This window comes from Zophobas morio, unplaced genomic scaffold, assembly GCF_036711695.1.
Source record: "Zophobas morio isolate AGI-343-1 ecotype UQ-CSIRO unplaced genomic scaffold, CSIRO_AGI_Zmor_V1 ptg000002l, whole genome shotgun sequence".
Lineage (NCBI taxonomy): Eukaryota > Metazoa > Arthropoda > Insecta > Coleoptera > Tenebrionidae > Zophobas > Zophobas morio.
The window spans coordinates 22747008-22765416 of record NW_026972107.1 but is presented as its reverse complement, the minus strand read 5'-3'; the positions used below and the strand labels follow the sequence as shown (position 1 = coordinate 22765416).

The 18409-nt window shown below is 32.1% G+C and overlaps 1 protein-coding gene across 2 annotated transcripts in view; it reads right to left on the bottom strand.

Annotated features, from left to right (window-relative positions):
• LOC135130742 (uncharacterized) overlaps window positions 1-13134 on the bottom strand; it is a 48012-nt gene extending 34878 nt beyond the window's left edge. Inside the window, exons 1-2 of one of the 2 annotated variants that reach the window (XM_064058164.1) lie at window positions 12864-13134; window positions 12457-12523 (exon numbers count right to left, since the gene is read on the bottom strand). In XM_064058164.1, coding sequence (XP_063914234.1) covers window positions 12457-12523; window positions 12864-12929 — 133 coding nt within the window. In that variant the 5' untranslated portion in view covers window positions 12930-13134. The remainder of the gene's footprint in view (window positions 1-12456; window positions 12524-12863) is intronic. The other variant, XM_064058168.1, reaches the window with a different exon arrangement.
• Between the last annotated feature and the right edge of the window lie 5275 nt (window positions 13135-18409).

The following is an 18409-nucleotide window of genomic DNA, read 5'->3' as shown; positions in this document are numbered from 1 at the left end:
TAGGTATATACTACACATTTCGAATACATATTTAAGGAAAAACAAAATTTATATATTTTGACAATTACAACTTAATGTTACCTGTATTTGTTTTGATGTCGCATGCTTGACATATGAGTGCAGCATAAAAGAACTATACCTTATACCATAAGATATCAATAAAACAAATTACATATCTATAAATGTACATTTGTCAGATAATGTATTCATTTATTTTGCACAAACATATGAAGTTTCCAAATAAAAAAAAAACAGTTCTCATTTCAAATGCTTCTAGTTTTCAAAATGATCATGTTTAATTTAAAATTAGCAAGTTTGGGGGCGATGGCGTGGGGACTGTAACCGTCACAACATTTTTGACTCTATTTTCATATACTACTCGTGATTACACTTTTTAACTAACTTTCATTTAACGGGTCAAGAACTACATACATGTGTACGAGCTAAAAAACAATATGTAGAACACCAGCTATAGGTTCATTGGTGAAGTTTCAACTTTATCCGTTTTAATACATAGTTGGGTTTATCCGACATAAACTAGTCGTTTCGTAGAATATCTGATCAGCGGCCAATCTGCAAATTTTCCATCCATTTGGGGATTTTACGACTAACTATACAGAAGGTGTTTCACCGGAGACTTAACTTTGGAGATGATACATAATTCGGAAGTTTGTATATTGCTAAAGTTAAAATAACACTAATTTCGCAAACAAAAAGTTAAAAATATGAACAAAATTAATGAATTTTTGAAAGTTTAGTTGTGGTTTTGTGGTCAAATGTTTCGGAGATTTGCATGGACATGGAACAATATAAAAACCATGTGATGATTGATAACAATATTTGATTAATAGTAACTTATACGTTTCTAAAAGACCTATAAGACGAGTTGGGCAAAACTGCTCATTTTGTTAATTCGCAGATAGCTCTTCCCTTGAATAATAATGTATAATGTATTAGTCCTATCTAAAAAGTGCCTGCTACGAGTTCTGAATCATTCGATGTTATATAAGTGTGATCGTTGCAGATGTGAGGAATGCACAAAATCCAAACCTGTTTTAGATCCAACTAAACCAGAAGAAGGGGCAGGAGGTAAATCTTAGGTGCAAAACCTTGCACATATGTACATAGAGAACATAACAGTCAACAGATTGTTTCGACACACAATCCAATACACGAATATGACGTTTCACGTTGTAATTCCACCCTTTTATGATAGATGACGCCATAGAAAATAAATCGAAGTATCTATTACTAATTCTCAAAATTATTTTACATCTAAAGAGTTCATAAAAGTGATACATTTCCTTAAATATTATAAGGTTTTAGGTTCAGCTACTGCACACCTCGAAATGTCAAAGTCAACACAACACAAGTTACAGTGGAGTTAAGTTAGGAAAGTTCGCCTTTCGTCGTATAAAAGTTAACTTAAAAAATACGAATAAATCATTGATAGAGTTTAAATAATAATTATTCTCGCGAATCCGTAACTTCCAAAGATTTTTATAGCTCATTATAATTGGACATCCTCATCGCACAATTATCATAGCTGTAAATATATAAATCGGTATTTAAAAAAATATATCTTTTTGTAGGGAAAATTAAACATTAATCACATGCCTCAGGGATTATTATTTCCCTGAAGGCTACAATAATAAAATTTAAAACAGTGCAAGCTGTAGTACTGAAATCTGGTGAGGGTAATTAGTAATTGATAACACGTGTTTTACATTTTTTACTAAATTCTTTTTTCAGGCTCTTTTACATGTTAAATGTAGGATTTTTTATGGATAAAATAAATTGTGATTTAATATTAAATTTCTATATCACGGTTTTTAATTCAATTTTTTTATCTCAGACGTTTGAATAATAGACGTAATCTTTTGCAAAATACATAAAAGTAAGAAAATGTCTTACTACTACTACGCTATAACCAACTGCTAATTTACAAGAATTTCCCACAAGAAGCAAGAGTGACAAAATTTGTTCATTCATCCATAGCTTTTAATAAAGTGCCATTTAAGTATTAGCTGAACAATTGAGATACAATAAAAAACTTATAATTCTTACTTTCCGAACGATACTTGCATTTTTATGAGGGCAATAATGATAAGTTTTGTTTCTAATAACGGTAACAGCAAAAAATCACAACTAAAAAATTAAGTTAAAAACCATAACTTAAATCATGCGTTACAAACTATGTATTACACATTTTTCATTTAAGAAGCAGCTAATAACCCACATCTGTTTTTTAATAATAAGGCGTGAACGGATCTATAATTAACAAATTATGTACGTTGTTGTCATGGGAAGACACGTGCGATTGTGATTCTAACCTCATTTTCTTTTTGACAGTTAAACATTAAAGTAACGATACTACCCAACTCGCATAGATTGATTTTTCGTTTGATAGTAGGTTAGTTCCAGTTCGAATACTGCGTCAAAAACAAAAATACTGTACCATGCCGTTATTATCGGCAATATAGACTAAATAAAAAGGCCTTGCGCACTAAGTTAATTACTATATTAATAAAGTGAGGGCGATCACGCAAGTAATCCGAGCAATGAATATATTATGTGTAAAATAATGATCGCGTCGTGTATTCAACACTGTTAATGTTAATTAAACACCAAGTAAACTAATAAAAATGAGTAAAGCGCCTACAGAAAACAGAGTGAAAAAATTTAGTCAATATTCATCACGAGGAGGCAGGAGATAAAGGTAGGAATTAATAATAGAAACCGTTACTCTAGCACAAACTTTCTCCAAATTGCACCTTGTAATTTAGTGGAAGAAACATCACAGAAATAAACAGTCCAACTTGGCGAGAACTAATTGGAACTAATGCGTCCAGGTTATCCAATTTAATTGAATTATGATGTGAATTTATTATTAGTATCACCGACCAGTTGTCTGGTAACCTGAAATCGTAAAGGTAACGATGCAGAAAATGTCGCTGCAACTTCAGCTTAATAAGACACTCCTCTACATGGAGGTGCTAATACACTATTCCCTGCACAAATTCAAGACGATAAATTTTCGTAGAGCCATTTTGTCTGCAACCACCTGATTTATCCCGAAGAAAATTGCAAGCGGTTTTTTTTACATCCTAATCATCTTGAATTGCACATTAATGGGTACAGCAGGAATTCCGCAATAATATATCTTCGTTTCTGACAGTAGTTTATGCTATTAGCGATGAAATGATGGTTGGTGCTAACTAATTCATATCCTGATTAAAACTGCGGGCAAAATGGCCAATGGGAAGGTGAAGTGGAAATCTCGAATTAAATTAATTATTAATTACGGCACATATATATTATTTATAAGCTAGTTTCGACCGATCGATTGTTATTTCACAACACTGGAAATGCATAATGATCATGTTATTAAGTCTGTATTGCTAAATAGATTTGAGCTCAAAGGAACATGATGACGTTTAATTGGAGTAATCCAGAGTAATCCTATATAGCTGAGCATTCAAATATCGCTTTAATATACATGGAATTATTCCATGTTTGCGACAGCAGATCAGACCCGAATATTTCAAAAAAGGAATGTGCTCCAGTTATCAGTAATTATCGTGCAATTTTACCAACAGGAACGCCAAAGTCATGTAATTGCAAATTGTAATGGTTACCTCTATACAATAGAGGTGTAAATATTTTCAGTCAGACTAGTATGTTGACGTATTGATCAGAGGGAAAAGAACAAAGAACTCGTTTTAAATCGTTTTTAAAACTGCAAATGTTTCATTTTAACTCAAACTAAACATTTCAGTTTATTTGGCCAAGTTTTCTTCCTCGTAGCAAATTATAAATATGAGCCTTCGAGCATTAAAAATTGAGAAGGCAAAAATCTACTTTATAGTAGCCGTTCATCACACTAAGTTGAAAAAAGAAGCTCGGAAAAATTTACTACAAGCCTGCAGATATGTAATGAATACAAATTGGACCTGAAAAACCCTCCCTTACATTTTAGAAGCTCGAATTAATTTGACTTTACACGATGCATTCATAAAATTATCCAGTCTATGCATTTTTTGAATACAATCTTCCTGACAATTCTCGCGAACTTGCTGGGATAAAGAGGTATTAGAGTTAATACCTCACTCTATATTTATGAAACAAAGAAAATGGGTGAGCGGACGCACTCTGTCAACCGGCATATGAATAAAGTAATTTAAATTTCTTCATTAAAAAATATGACAAAATAATATTCAATAAAGCTCCATTCTAAAAAATTCAATACGGTATGAAATAGCCTGCAATTTAATAACAATTCTTTACGTCATAATTAAATTGCTTTTTAAACGTTGAATCCAGCTGCAAATTTAAACCGCGTAATATTCGATTCGAAAAATAATTACTCGCATCCATTAATTGGCAAATCTCGCAGTCGCTGACCGAAAACTGAAAATTGATTCATTTTAAATAATTAATTGAAAAAGTTTGCTTTATAGTGGTGAAAATTTTAACAGAATTGTCTTGCTACTCGGGACCACCATAAAGGAAGTTACAACTATTAAAAACCATGTTTTCTAATTAAGACACTTCGCAATGGGCATTTATTGTTCCGTTTTGTCCACTAGATGTTGCGAAAGTGACCGTAACTTCTCTTAGCATCTCCCGGAAGAATCGTTGCTTTCACGGATGGATTTAAACAAATGGCATCCAGCTTTCCATAAATGTATAACATACATGGATCCAAATTCACACGTTTGCGGATCATTATGGTACCCGTAGCAACAATTTAAAGTTCTTTTTGCGTCTCCATTTCCTTCCGGTTAAAATCCAGTACACCGAGAGGCACAAAGTTAGATTTATTTTATAGCCAACGGGCTTTAAAATTAATTACATAAATATCTATATCTTAATTAGTATTCTCTACTCACCTTTGTACCAATTATCAAACTCGCGGAAGTAAGACTTCAATAGCACTTAATATTAAAAGATGTTTTGAAGCGTTATTTGAAGTTGGAGCAAATATCGTAGGTGTGTCTGGTTCGGTAGAAAATTTTCACTATAATGAGCTTGTTATTTCGATAGGATCTCCCTAAAGCACAATAAGAATTTTTCAGCAGCTATGCAGAAATATTGACATTTCTTCCTAGTAAAAGCTCGATGGCTACATCGCAAACACTTTATTCAAAATTAAAAATTTACGACGTAACTGTTACCGTAATAATAGAATCATATAATGTAGCTTCCCTCGATTTGTTTTATTATTACAGCAAATGTCTACACACATTTAAAATAATCAATTACAATAAAGTACTTAAATGCTCACCATATCTGTGAAACATCTGCAACGATCAATATCTATTGTCTAGTACCAGTTTCACGGTCTCAATTGTTACGTTCAGCTAAAAACATTTTTATCATTTCGGTGATGCTTTGAATTCAGCGAATCTGTGAATTACAGAGAACGGAACATCGAACATCGAAAAAACTCATAACATCCCGGAGAAATAAATTCATACTACTTTTTTCCATACTTCAGTTCAAAATTACCTTCCAATCGGAGTAATTGTACTAGAAATGAATTCACTTCAATTTTGCCTTCTAATAATCCGTTTACTTCATTCGAAACAGTAGGCACGTAAGTAATGAGAAAAATTTCCCCTTTTTCATGCTGAATACCTATGTAATATCAAAAGATGTTTTTCTGTTGTAATTCACAGACTAGGATTAAAAAATATGCGTTCGCTTAAATAACTTCAATGCAGTACATAAACGTACTTTACTAAAGTGGCATATGATTCGTATAAATACATATTGGTAAGCGAATTTAGAATCCGTGATAAGCTAATGTGCTGTTTATGAAATGAATTAATAATAATTTTATTAATCAGATTTATTTAAAAACTCATTTCACATTAAATCGATACTTTTATTAACAATTCAAGGCAAAAGATTTTAAAAATTTACTACACTATGTCAATATCAAATTCATTTAGCTCGTTAGCTGTTATATTATTTATAGAACTTCAAAGTACTGTCACGGATAAATTGATACCTACTACAACAATTAGCAGAAGTGTCAGAAACAGGTTCCACTAAAAATTTAGCCAAACCTATTAGCAAGTATATAACAAATTGAGTTTATAACAACACATCGCGCAACTATTAATAATTCATCCACTGCAAATGTGCAAATATACTCCACAGTCATTTTTAAAATGGTGCAATCACAAAAGTAATAAAATCTGCTTACTCCGAATAATTATTAGCAGAGGTCATGTTCGAAGCACAAGTATTAGAAAAGCAAAACAGTTACACAACATCTAAACTGGTTCTAAAAATATTCAAGACTTGTTGCAGCTAAGTATATACCTTTACTTATCATAACTTGTCTAATTTTTAAAGTCATTATCAAGTAGTGGCCAATTAAGTACCCATACAAATTGAGAAAATTAAGTATAAAACCGTTTTGTTAATTGGTTTAACAAAGAACAATAAAACTATAGAAAAAAATCAAATGCTATTATTTCTGGGTATTTCCTCACTACGTAATTAAGGAAATAATCAAAACCGGTTTTGCAGAACGGTGTAGGAGGAGTTTGTTTTGTCATAAACAATTATATTAGATTTATATTTCAATAATGAATCAGAAAAAAGCGGAGGATATTGTTTAATTATTTTAACGCTTTAGATTAGAAAAATAACTAAGCACATAATAATAACAATAACAAAATCTAAAATTACGTGATTATCCTCCACATGGACCCATCAGCAAACAATGCTGAGCAAACAATAGACAATAAAAGGAATTATAGTCAGAAATCGAAGTAATAACTGTTGCAGTAAAAAATGAAATTTAGAGTTTTCACGTTGCTCCCACGCCGAAATAACTGGAAAAGCGAATTAATAAAAAAAAGTTTGTAACTTTATGCCACAGTGTTAATGAATTCAGAAAAAAGTTGGTAAATAGCAACATTTTTCATGCAAAAAATTCATTTCCATAATAATGAGATACCTACATATGTTCCAATATTAGTCATAAAACCAGCATTTGCAATTTAGATTTTAAAAATAGTTGGTGTAATTTTTCCCGTGACAAGAATATTATTTATAACTCTGATCTGAAAAATCCCTGTAAAACTAATGGTAAAATAACTCCGACAATATCACACAAAAACAGAAATAAGTTCAGTAAACACAAAAAAATATCGCTTCGCCACCGGCGTAAAAAATGTTTATTCAAATAACACGAGCGATACAACTCCATAAATCTGAATGTTTAGTGATTTTTACGAAGTAATTACGTAATAACTTTATCAGTAACACACACAACACAGTTTCAAAACATTAAGAAAGCGTATCACAGACAATGTATCATGTTGAATTTTCTTTAACGCGAATCGATAAAAACTAAAAGACTGTATCAAGCAAATCCATCATGACACGGTTTGTTGCAACATGTAATTGTTGACAAATGTTCTCTCTCCTGTTTATTCTGTGTACAGATAGAAGTATGCATTCTTTTGAAACTTGGCCAAAATTCAAAGATCAACGACATTATTTTTTCAGACCGCATAACACTTCAATCATTTATCCACATCAACAAGTTTTTCCATTTACTTTGTGTCAAAACACGTATTGTTGATAACATGCTGTTTTGTTTTTTCAGTTAAGTATTTTAAGGATATGGCTAATATGAAGTGGAGTAACGAACTGCAGAAGCACTCGTTCATTGTCAAACGAACATGGAACTTTCTATTTTATGATAACACTTCAACTTTTTTATTTCCAACATGTCGGTATTAATATTTATAATTAAAATGGCAGGTATTTATTAAATAGTTTTTAATTATATGTGGAGCTCTTCTTCATTATTCCTTGTGGGTTTTAAACGAGAATTTGTGGTTAGATCAGTTTTGATTAAATATTTGGCACAATCAGATCTACGAAGAAGTCACCAAGTTAAAGATTAATGGAAAAACAGATGTTTGTTTTCTATTTACACTCTCATTCAGTTATTTCAGTTATTCAAAATATAAAAACAAGCAATTGGCACCGAACCAATAAAGTGTACATTCCGAGGGAAGAAATTTTTGGATAAACAAAATTTAATTCTTCTTAACCACGAAAATTTGCGGCAAAATAAAAAAAATCAAACAACACAACTCATACAATATTATAGGCATACATGTACATACAAAATATATCATTGTTATAAATGTATGTACAACCTCAATACTATTCCAAAATACACAACAAAATCATTTAAGCTTAAATGACAACAAAATAATAAATACTTCCGACTTTGCTCATTAATGTTATATTTTTATTCAATTAGAATTTCTCGTTGCAAATTACTTCTGTAAATGCAGTTTAGTTTTGCCGTGAAACAATAACAAACTATAGGTGGTAAGTTCATTCCTAATCTAGAAACTGTAAAAATAAAAAAAAAACTAATTTTTCTATGTCGTAAGTTTAGATTGTTAAATGAGTGTATCACTCTTGAACTTGTAATTTCAACAGATGTAATTTATCTTGAAAAATCAAGTGCACCTGTTGACACATTTCTAATTTGAAAAAGATGCTAGAAACTTCTCCACTTTTGTTATTTTGTTCACTGATAATATTTATCTGTCTACTTCTGTCACAATGCTAATATTTAAATCTACCTATCCATAATGGTTATTACACCACTACAAAACTTCAAATGTCAATAGGTACATTCATAGTTCAAATATATTCTATTCATACCATCGATCAAGAAAATTAATTAAGAATAACTAAATTGATACTATCAAATGGAATCAACCCTATATTCTACATGCTTTATGTTTTATAGCAGTATTATAGATTAAAAAATGCTGGAAATTTTTTTGTGGTATACTTGAATATTTATGTTGCTATAATCCTTTTTTCACACAACTATTTGAGTTTTGTCGTTATCTATATATATACATATATAAAATAAAACTTGTTATCGTACCACAGAAACAATAATTATTATTGGACTTCGACGACTTTTTGCAGGTCTCATAATATTTTAACAACGTATAATATTTATTAAGCGAGAATTTCATTTCAACTGAATATTTGAAACACGCTTTGCCTTTAAAGGAAAAAAGATATCTAAAAACTATTTTAATGTGGTCTGGTAATGATGACAACGCCATTGTTTTTGCAATTCCTTTGAAGTTCGCACAATTAACGTTACAACGGAATCAAAGTACTCAACCATTAGATACTTATTTCCTACTAAAGAAAATGTTTTTATCAGTGAAAATGAATCGTATTACTTAATGGTTTTATTTATAGTTTCCGGCATCAATTCTATATATCTGATAAAACTAAGCTACCTAAAAATGTTTCGATCCTTTAATCGTAAGTATTAATAATTGATAGCAAGTGGAGTATATTTGAAACGGTTTAATTCAATCTCTTGTATTATTTGATATACGTTGCTTATAAATAAATATGTTTCGTTTTAGGCAGAGATAACGGTAATGAACTAATGACAGGATTTACGCCTACCTCAAAAGTGAATTCGACTGATTCTATAGTACGGATTCTAAATATTACTATTTTTATCTTATTATTAACTATCAAACATATAGCGTGATCATAGTGACTACTGTATGAACAAATGTTTATCTAATTAGTTGTTTTTGATTAGTGTTCTTATTTTATTTTGCATCAGTTTTCACAAACTTAGGTGATAAGCAAACTAGTCAGTGTTTTACAGCCACTAAAAAATTGGTCGAAGGTTATTTCAACAGAACTTCCTTCGCTCCTGAGGTACAGTAGAACAAATCCAGATATGTATTTCGAAAAATTAGAAGTTTTGATTTTGCGAATTTTATTTTTTATGATAACCCTTATAAATCAAAATAAAGATATGTGTGTTTTTCTATTACAAAATTTTGTGATGACGTTATCAACATTTTACAAAGATACGTATATCAATTTAGATAGATGCAGTGTAATACTAACAATAACAGTACTGTATTTCCAAATTTTCGGAAATATGAAGTGAGTCATAGTAGTCATATTATAGTTTTTGTTTCATTAAATTAAACACACACAAATTTGGCCCAAAAATAATTTTATATCTTGAATCTGAATTAATGTTACTGCTACAATTTGTTAATTCCGTAAATAAACACCCGTACATTTAATACTTTTTAACATACAAGTTTAAAATATTCAACACCAATATTTTCCTCCTTCTTTCAACTTAATGTAAAAGAAAGTTGAAGTCATTAGAAAAAAAGAGACAATTGGGTCTTATCTGCGCAAGTGCAACGTGTGAAACCCAAAAAAAAAAAATCTGTCCATCTAAGTTACTGTGAAAGATTGTAATTCTAGACATTTGATGTTAGTACCTTAAACAAGAGTGAACATAGCAACCTATTATGCAACCTACAGGATTTCATGACTGATCTAAACAAACAATTACGTAACAGAAAATATATATTTTTATTTGTAGGTTTGCGCATCAGTGAACTAGAAAAAACCAAAATTCCCTAGGACCCTTTGCTAAAAATGTTTGTAAATTTTTCGATCAATGGTGTTGTTAGTGTCTTTTTAATCAAGACTGAATATATTATTATTATTATTAACAAAAAAAATATATACCTTAACTGAGCTTATCTCTTATAACCAACTTAAAACTTTTGCCTTCAGGGAAATTTAACTTGGTTCTAGTTTCAAAAAAAAAGGCTACAAAATGTTATCCGTAACATATTTTAAATGTAATCATTGTTACGACTTATGACTCACCGAAAGGATTACAAAACTGAATTAAATGAATTATTTAAGTACTTGATGGGTTTTTTGTTTACTATTTAACCTTCACTGGTTTATTAACTAAATTAACAAATATAGAAAATCTTGAAAAATAAGAAAGACAATTTTTAGCTATACTGTGCAATCATATTTTGTAATTTTACACAATTTCGTGTAAATAAAAAAACTTGTCTCATGACCTATTGTCTAAATAATGAAATTTTACGTTCTCATTAAACCGAGGACTAATCTAGAAATAGAAAAATTGAAAACTACAAAACAAGTTGTCATGGTGTATATCTACAAATAAAAAAGAACTAGTTTGGATGACCCCAAATGTAGATATGCATATATTAATGCAACAGAGTTCTTTTGATTAACAACGTCGTAGTGAATTTCCTGACTTTCACAAAATTGTGGCAAACTATTATATCAAATATTGAAAAAACTTTTACGATTTTAATAGCAATTAATTTTAGAAAGCTTTCGTACAAAAAATTGACAATATTTGAAGCGTAGTGCCTACTATGTGGAACTTTGCATCTATTGCGTCAATGTATATTTAAAAAAAGTTAACAGTTTAAAATTAAATGCACACTTTTTTACTTTCGTCAGTGAACACGCTTTATGAAATGGCATGAATTACAACAAACGCTAGCTCGTACGTACCTACTTGAGAAGGTTAAAAATCCATTAATGAATGAAGTAAGTCTGTTGGAAAGTAATGTCAGTGGATATTATTGACAATTATGTTGCGCAACAGTGCATCACCTAGTAATTAAGGAAAATCTGCCGTGCGAGATGTCGCGTTTTATTTTGGTTTAAACCTTCTTTCAATATTTGTCGAAAATATTAAGTTCAGTTGCGTGTTGATTTTTGTGTTGCACTTGCGGCACACTGTTCCACATTGTTAAAGTCATTTCGAAATTTCTTTCGAATGTTGAAACCAATATCGTATATATTACAAAAACATTCGCTAACAAGTAAAGTTTGTAATTATAATTTAGTATACAAAAAACGCTTACTGGGCCACATTATCATTTACAGGGAAATTGGAGTTGTTACAGCACGAACAACCTTGTTAAAGAATAATTCAGTTCGTTACGAATATGAAACGTTTTGCTTTTAGCATCCAACGAAAAATCTCGTCGTGGAAAGTTTGCGAACTATTTGTGATAAGTTTTCAATAACGGCATTGTTGTTTGTCGTTTACGATGGCGACATAATAGCGGCGTGTTTTTATTGCATTGTAACGGACGTATTGGTATGAATTTAATTTTTAAATTCGTTTGATTGTCATGTATGAATAAGTATGCGTGTATAAACAAAGTAGTGTGTAGTGGTGACGTGTCGTGTCTGCAGGATACAAGAACAAACAAGTCTACCTTTGATGCATGATCCTGAATTATGCTTATCGCAAATAGAAAAGCTGCACGGGTCATGACCTCGCTCATGAAATCCATATTTAGATAGGGTAGGGTGCAGAAATATTTATACGGTTATTAGAAAGTAATGATGCGTGACAAGAACCGAAAACAGGATTAGTGGGCAGCTGAATAGGCTAACAAGTTCATTTGGAGCAGTCGGGTGTTCCAGCGATCTCTCCGAAGGAAGAATAACTGAATTCGCCGGTATCGGGAGTAAAAATAGTTTGTTTGAATGTTTCGGGAAGATGAAGAGTGAAAGTGAACGAGAAAATGAAAATGGACTTACCTGAAGGTAAGTCCGGGTCATCTATTTCCTCGTCGGATTCGGTCCCGGAATCGCGATCTTCATCAGCCTGTATTAGAGAAAGTAAGAATGAGAGAACGGTTAAATTCATGGAACCACGAATAACATTAACAAATATCAGCCATTGTATCGCAAGCCGGTTTATAAATAATCGCGAGAAATGCCGCTCGGACTGCGGCGATTTTCGTGAATCCGGCCGGTTTGACGGCGAAATAGTCACCCGGAGCGCTTTCCGGACAGCGAATGTCCCTAAAAGCGTCTAAAAATGGACCCGGAACATGCATTCCTTTGTTCCGAGCTTTTGTCGGGGGCAGCCATTTTTCACTCGGATATGACCTTCAATGAGGTTAATATTGTTACAAATCGCATCTCCGCCGATTAATACACACCTTTTCCACGTAATTATCTTCGTTTATCGAGTGCGTCCGGAGCTTGTGAGTGAGGAACTTGAGCATATTTTCCTTCCGGGACTTGGTTCCTGCTTTCGTCGCCACCTTGACGATTTTTCCGAAACGATTTCACTGAAAATCCTCACAAACTCGCGAAAACATCATCGGCGAGCCGGAAAATTCGACCTACAGGCAACCGGTTTGCATCTCAGAGCACCAACACGAAGAACCTCCTCTCTCCAGCGGAGACGTTCTACTACTGATTGTACGTCTAGTAAGTGCGCTGCGTGCCGTAAACAGTCTATTAATACTACCGGGGGGAGGTCGCTCCGAAACTCCCTCAAAATCGCCCAGATATTGTCTCTCACAGACCCTTCAACGCCGTGCGACAACCAGAACCACCAAAATTAACCCAAAAGGCCTCTTTTAGTGAAAACGGCGGCTTTTTTCATAAAGGATTTGCCGTTGAGCAGTAGCGGCCTCCCCTCGGATCGAACGTGGACTCGTCGGTAACCCATTGATGACAAAGGTAGGTCTGATTCCCAAGCGGTCTGTGATTGGTCTTCGCCGGCTTGTTATGCTCTCTTCTCGTCTGCATAATGCTTTTCTGTCTCACACGGAGAAGTTGCATAATAGCCGAAGCGACTTCCATCGTATGGCGTAGCGTAAGCTGAAAACTACAAGTGTAAAGCTAGTGTGCGGAAAACCGGTCGAAGACTGGAGTGCGTACACGTTCAACATGAGTCGGAGAGAGACGGACGATGTAAAATTGAGTAAACTTGGACGTATGAACTTATATGTGTTAGTATGCTTTCCGAGCTTTTTTCTAAAAGGCTGTCATTGAGAGGAGGCGGTAAAGGGGGATCTTCATCTTCGTTGGGGCGCCGGAACTTTCGCTTCCTGGAAGTCTTCGAAAATGCGGTTGATGCTGCCAAAACGAAACTGCACTAGAACTTCTATACAGGATATTTCATCTCTTCCTTATTCCTTTTTTGTTATATTTGGAACAGCTTAAATTCGCACACGTATATATTTATTAGTTAGCACTCGGAAAAACTAGTATTTGATAAGCAGTGGAATCGATGTCGAGTAATAAAATGTCCAGACTGTTTTAAAGAAGGATGTGTTATGTTATTTAGAAGTAACAAAAACCTTCATTTCTTTTAGACTATAAATTGCAATACGTAGAGAGGTTTGGTTGAGAAGGTAGGGCTTTGACTGATGTTACCGCCCTCTTAAAGAATATACCACTTGGAAAAATTTTGATTAAAAAGATAGACATAAACCTGACTACAGTTAAAACTTTTTCAAGGTAAGTAACGAAAATTAGTATTAGTATGAAGTATGAAGATCATTTTGATGAATGTTTAACTTCATATTTACTTAACAATTCCTGCTTGCAGAGCTTGCATGATACGAAAAGGTCAGTCTTCTATTACCGCCTGTGTATCATCGTCTGTCTGTCTGTTAGCGATTTTATTATACAATCATCGACACTGTTGGACTGCTTATTGAACTTTTAGTTGTACTTCAAGATTATCGTGTAGATAATTTTAAAGTACATAATGTAGCTTAAACGTGAACCAAACCTTATCTCTTCTTGACATTTATATTTTGCATGCTCCTTTATCTGAAGTATCTGTACTTTTAACGATGTGCTTATGGATTAAAAGAAAATAATTTACATTTTTAAATAGCGATATAGAATAATTTTCAATGATGCATAATTTTCTTTTATTTTTGTTGTATAGGAAAGTATTTTCATTAATAATAATAATAATAATAATAATTGATAGATAATGAGACGTCCAAGTCACCTTAAAATTAGCTCTAAAGCCAATAATTTTATTCTTTGAAAATAAGTAAGCATATGTTAATAATGGTGCTTGGAATTGTCAATTTTAAAACAAAGAACAACTTTGTTTAATATAACAAACATTCAAAATGCTCTTCAGTGACTTTACGGCAACATTGAAAACTTCGAACCAATCTCAAAAAGTTGATGAATTGTATAAAAAAAGGGATTAAGAAAATTTTAGCTTGTCTTTTCTGTTTTTTCTCTTTAGGGAAATAAAAAAAATCGTCGAAGGTTATTTTTACAGAAATTCCCTTCCCTTCTACACAAGAAAACGGCTTCTTCGAATAATTACAAAATTTAATTTTGTAAATTTTATTTTTAATGATAAATTCTATGAGTTAAAATACAGGTATATGTGGATTGTTCAAATACATGTAAATAAACATGCTGTGCATATGTTTTAAGTGAGTTTTTCCGTAACAAAATTTTGTGATAATTTCATCAACAATATTTTATCAAGACATGTACTCGTACATATATCAATGTGAATAGATGCAGTGTAATACTAATAACAGTAGTGAGCCGTTCTTTAAATAATATTAAAAACTATGAATCCATTGTTAAACCACAACTGAAGAGTCATAATATTTATTTTGCATAATTTATTCAGCAAAATTTTGAGATGACGTCATCAATTTTTTTAGGAGGGATAAACGAATAAATATTGATTAAGAATTCGTCATGCTTACGACAACCGTGACACGTTTACAAGATGTCAGAGCATTCGGCCTTGTAATTTCAAGGTTAAATTATTAAATTTTACAAAATGTGGATGTCTTGTGTAAAAACTAAAGACGAATTCATAAACCACAAATGCAGGAGTATCTTATTTTATAAAATGTAAATACTTCGGAAAGTACACCCAGCATAAAACTGTTAATCAAGATTACTCGCCACCCTTACCTTTCCAGGACTGTATTTGTTTCAATACGTGAACAGGTAGATTGTTAAACGGACCGCTTTCAAGGTATTTAATCTTAAAATTTAACGACACATGAAAGTGTGGTTCTTAAAACTTTTTAAATCTTTGCAAATACATATTTCATAGAAAAACCCAATAAAAATGAACTCTGCCATGATTTATATATGAACGCTCCAAAATTTGAAGTCCAGTTTTGGCTGAAGCCGTACCTCGGGTGCGAAGGGTTCGTAATGGTTTTATTGCAGGTTGCGGTCCAAAGTACTTAAGACCCCCTCATAAAGTAATTGACAGCGTTTGCAATTATTTTTCGTAGCACTTAACTGTAAATTTTGAAGATGACGTCATCCCGTGGTGTGTTGTTGGTGAGGATAATTAGATGATTTTTGCTTAGTGTTTTATCACATATATAATATTCCTAACATACAACAAAAATTGACACAAACGACAGACAGACGGCAACGGGAGACCTATTTTTTCGGACTTTAGGGGTCATGAAACGTCGAGATAAGCAACAAGTCGTCGGATGGATCCTATTACAACACATACCTAGTAAGTAGTAGTAATTAAACACACGCTCTGACACAGAGTATTAATAACATTTCAGAGGGTGAAATATATACTGTCGAACTCTTTGTTTTTAATTTTGCTGGAAACTCATCGGTTTATCGTTTACGAAAGGCAGGTGGATGTTTTGGGCCGCTATTATGCCAAAGAATAATTTCTTCTCAGAACTCATTCGTAAGCTCATTTTATGGGTAAGTTATAATCCTTTCAGCAAATATCTCTATTCTTTGCAAACTAGCTCAAAGACCTCCACTTCTAATCCTAAAGAAGACCTTTCTGGGAATTTGTTTTCATCTTATCGATGTCCCACTGTTTGCAGGTAAAAGCAATGCAGAAATGTTTTTAAAGAGGTAAAACCAAACATTGATTTACAATTGTACGAAACCGCAACTACGTAAGAAAATTTTTTAGATACCTACATCTTTTGCGCCCTTGAACTATAGTCACAAATTCTGCTCCAGCCTGTGAGACATACCATAGCTTTAAGAACTACAAAGTGTTGACAAAAATAGAAACAAAGTGAGATACCGTATTTAGAAATACTGATAATTTTAGTGACGCAAAAACAGCTTCAAAAAGCCGGCTATAAAAAGGTATGCTACTAAAAAGGCTAAATTACGAGAGCGGTTTGGTTAATGTGGTAAAAAAGCAACCTAAACACATTTTTTTGTAAAAAATCAAGTTTATTTTTCAATGTAATCTTCTTCGAGAGCTACACACTTGGTCCAACGAGTTTCCAATTTCTTTATTCCGTCAGCAAATTATATTTCTTCAAACCTTGCAAAATGCCCATTTACGGTTTCAACCACCATTTTATGAAAATTTCTTCTCACTGACTCAAATTTTAAACTGGTAAAGAGGAGGTAGTCAAATGAGGTTGTTGTACGAACTGGTGTTTTTCAATTTTTGTACAAATCATTTTTAATTTTTAAAGCAATTTTAACAACTAGGGTAACTGGTATAACAGAGGAAAACCTAGAAAAAGTAGTCATTATTATTAGGAATTCCCGACATTGTAGGCCACCAACCACAACTGCAATAGTGCTGGCGATCGGACGGCAATGAGCATCACTTTCCTGATGCCGAAGCCTGATTATGAACATAGTGTCCATATTTTATAAAAATGAAAGGCAAAATTAATTTGCAAAATCTGTTAATTTTTACAAATTTTTTGTAGTGGACTGATTTATTATTCTTAATTATTAGTTCTTCGCCACTATATTTTTAAAATATTTCTGTTCCCTGTTCTCATTATTACGTATAATAATTAGGCCACGAGATAGAAATAATAAAAAAGTAAAGAGACTACGTAATTTACCGTTTATAATTACATATTTCCAAAAACCATCTCTACATAATCTCATTTCTTGTTTTTGATAAACAGCGAAAAAATGGCATTAAAAATATTTTTTAATTTATCAGTATTTTTTTTATTTTATATTTTCTCATATACAGGTGTTATTGAAAGGTACGTACAACAAAATTGACAGTTCTTCGCGAAGTCTATGACGTCTGAAAAACTTATTTTGTGTTATCAAAATTATAAGGGGAAAATTAACCCTTATCCAACCTTTTTAGACGCTACTAGAGGATAAATAGGTTTATTTTAGTAAATCCTAGCAACTGTAACAATAATAAAAAAATAAGAGACTCTTTTGTTACTATAGAAACGAAAGATGACCTTTTTATCAGAGGCGTACAACGAATTTGGACATAAATTTTAATAATTTTTATCTCTAAAAGGAGAATACTTTCACCTGAACTTTTTTTACTTTTAGTATCCACACTTCGAGACCAATTGCCGATTTTATTTTGTACGTACCTTTCAATAACACGCTGTATACTCATATTATTATTTAATAAACATATTTGTGAACACTGTTTTGTCGTTTCCTACAGTGTAAAAAATATAGCACAACATGCTGAGTTGGGGACAGATACTTTTAAAATTATCTAGATACAGATTGTTTTAATTTTTTCGAAATGTATCTAGATACCCAATATATACAAAAAAAAAAAACGGGTACTTTTTAAAACTTTGGCTAATAAAACAACTGATAATAATAAGTTTTTATTTACTTTTTAATGAATCTTTTAAAGTTAATAATATTTCAAATGTGTTGTTGCCTAAATTATTTTTCTTGGTGTAAGAATTTGGCTTTCACTGCTAAAGACTCGCTCCACAGGTATACACAAATTTTT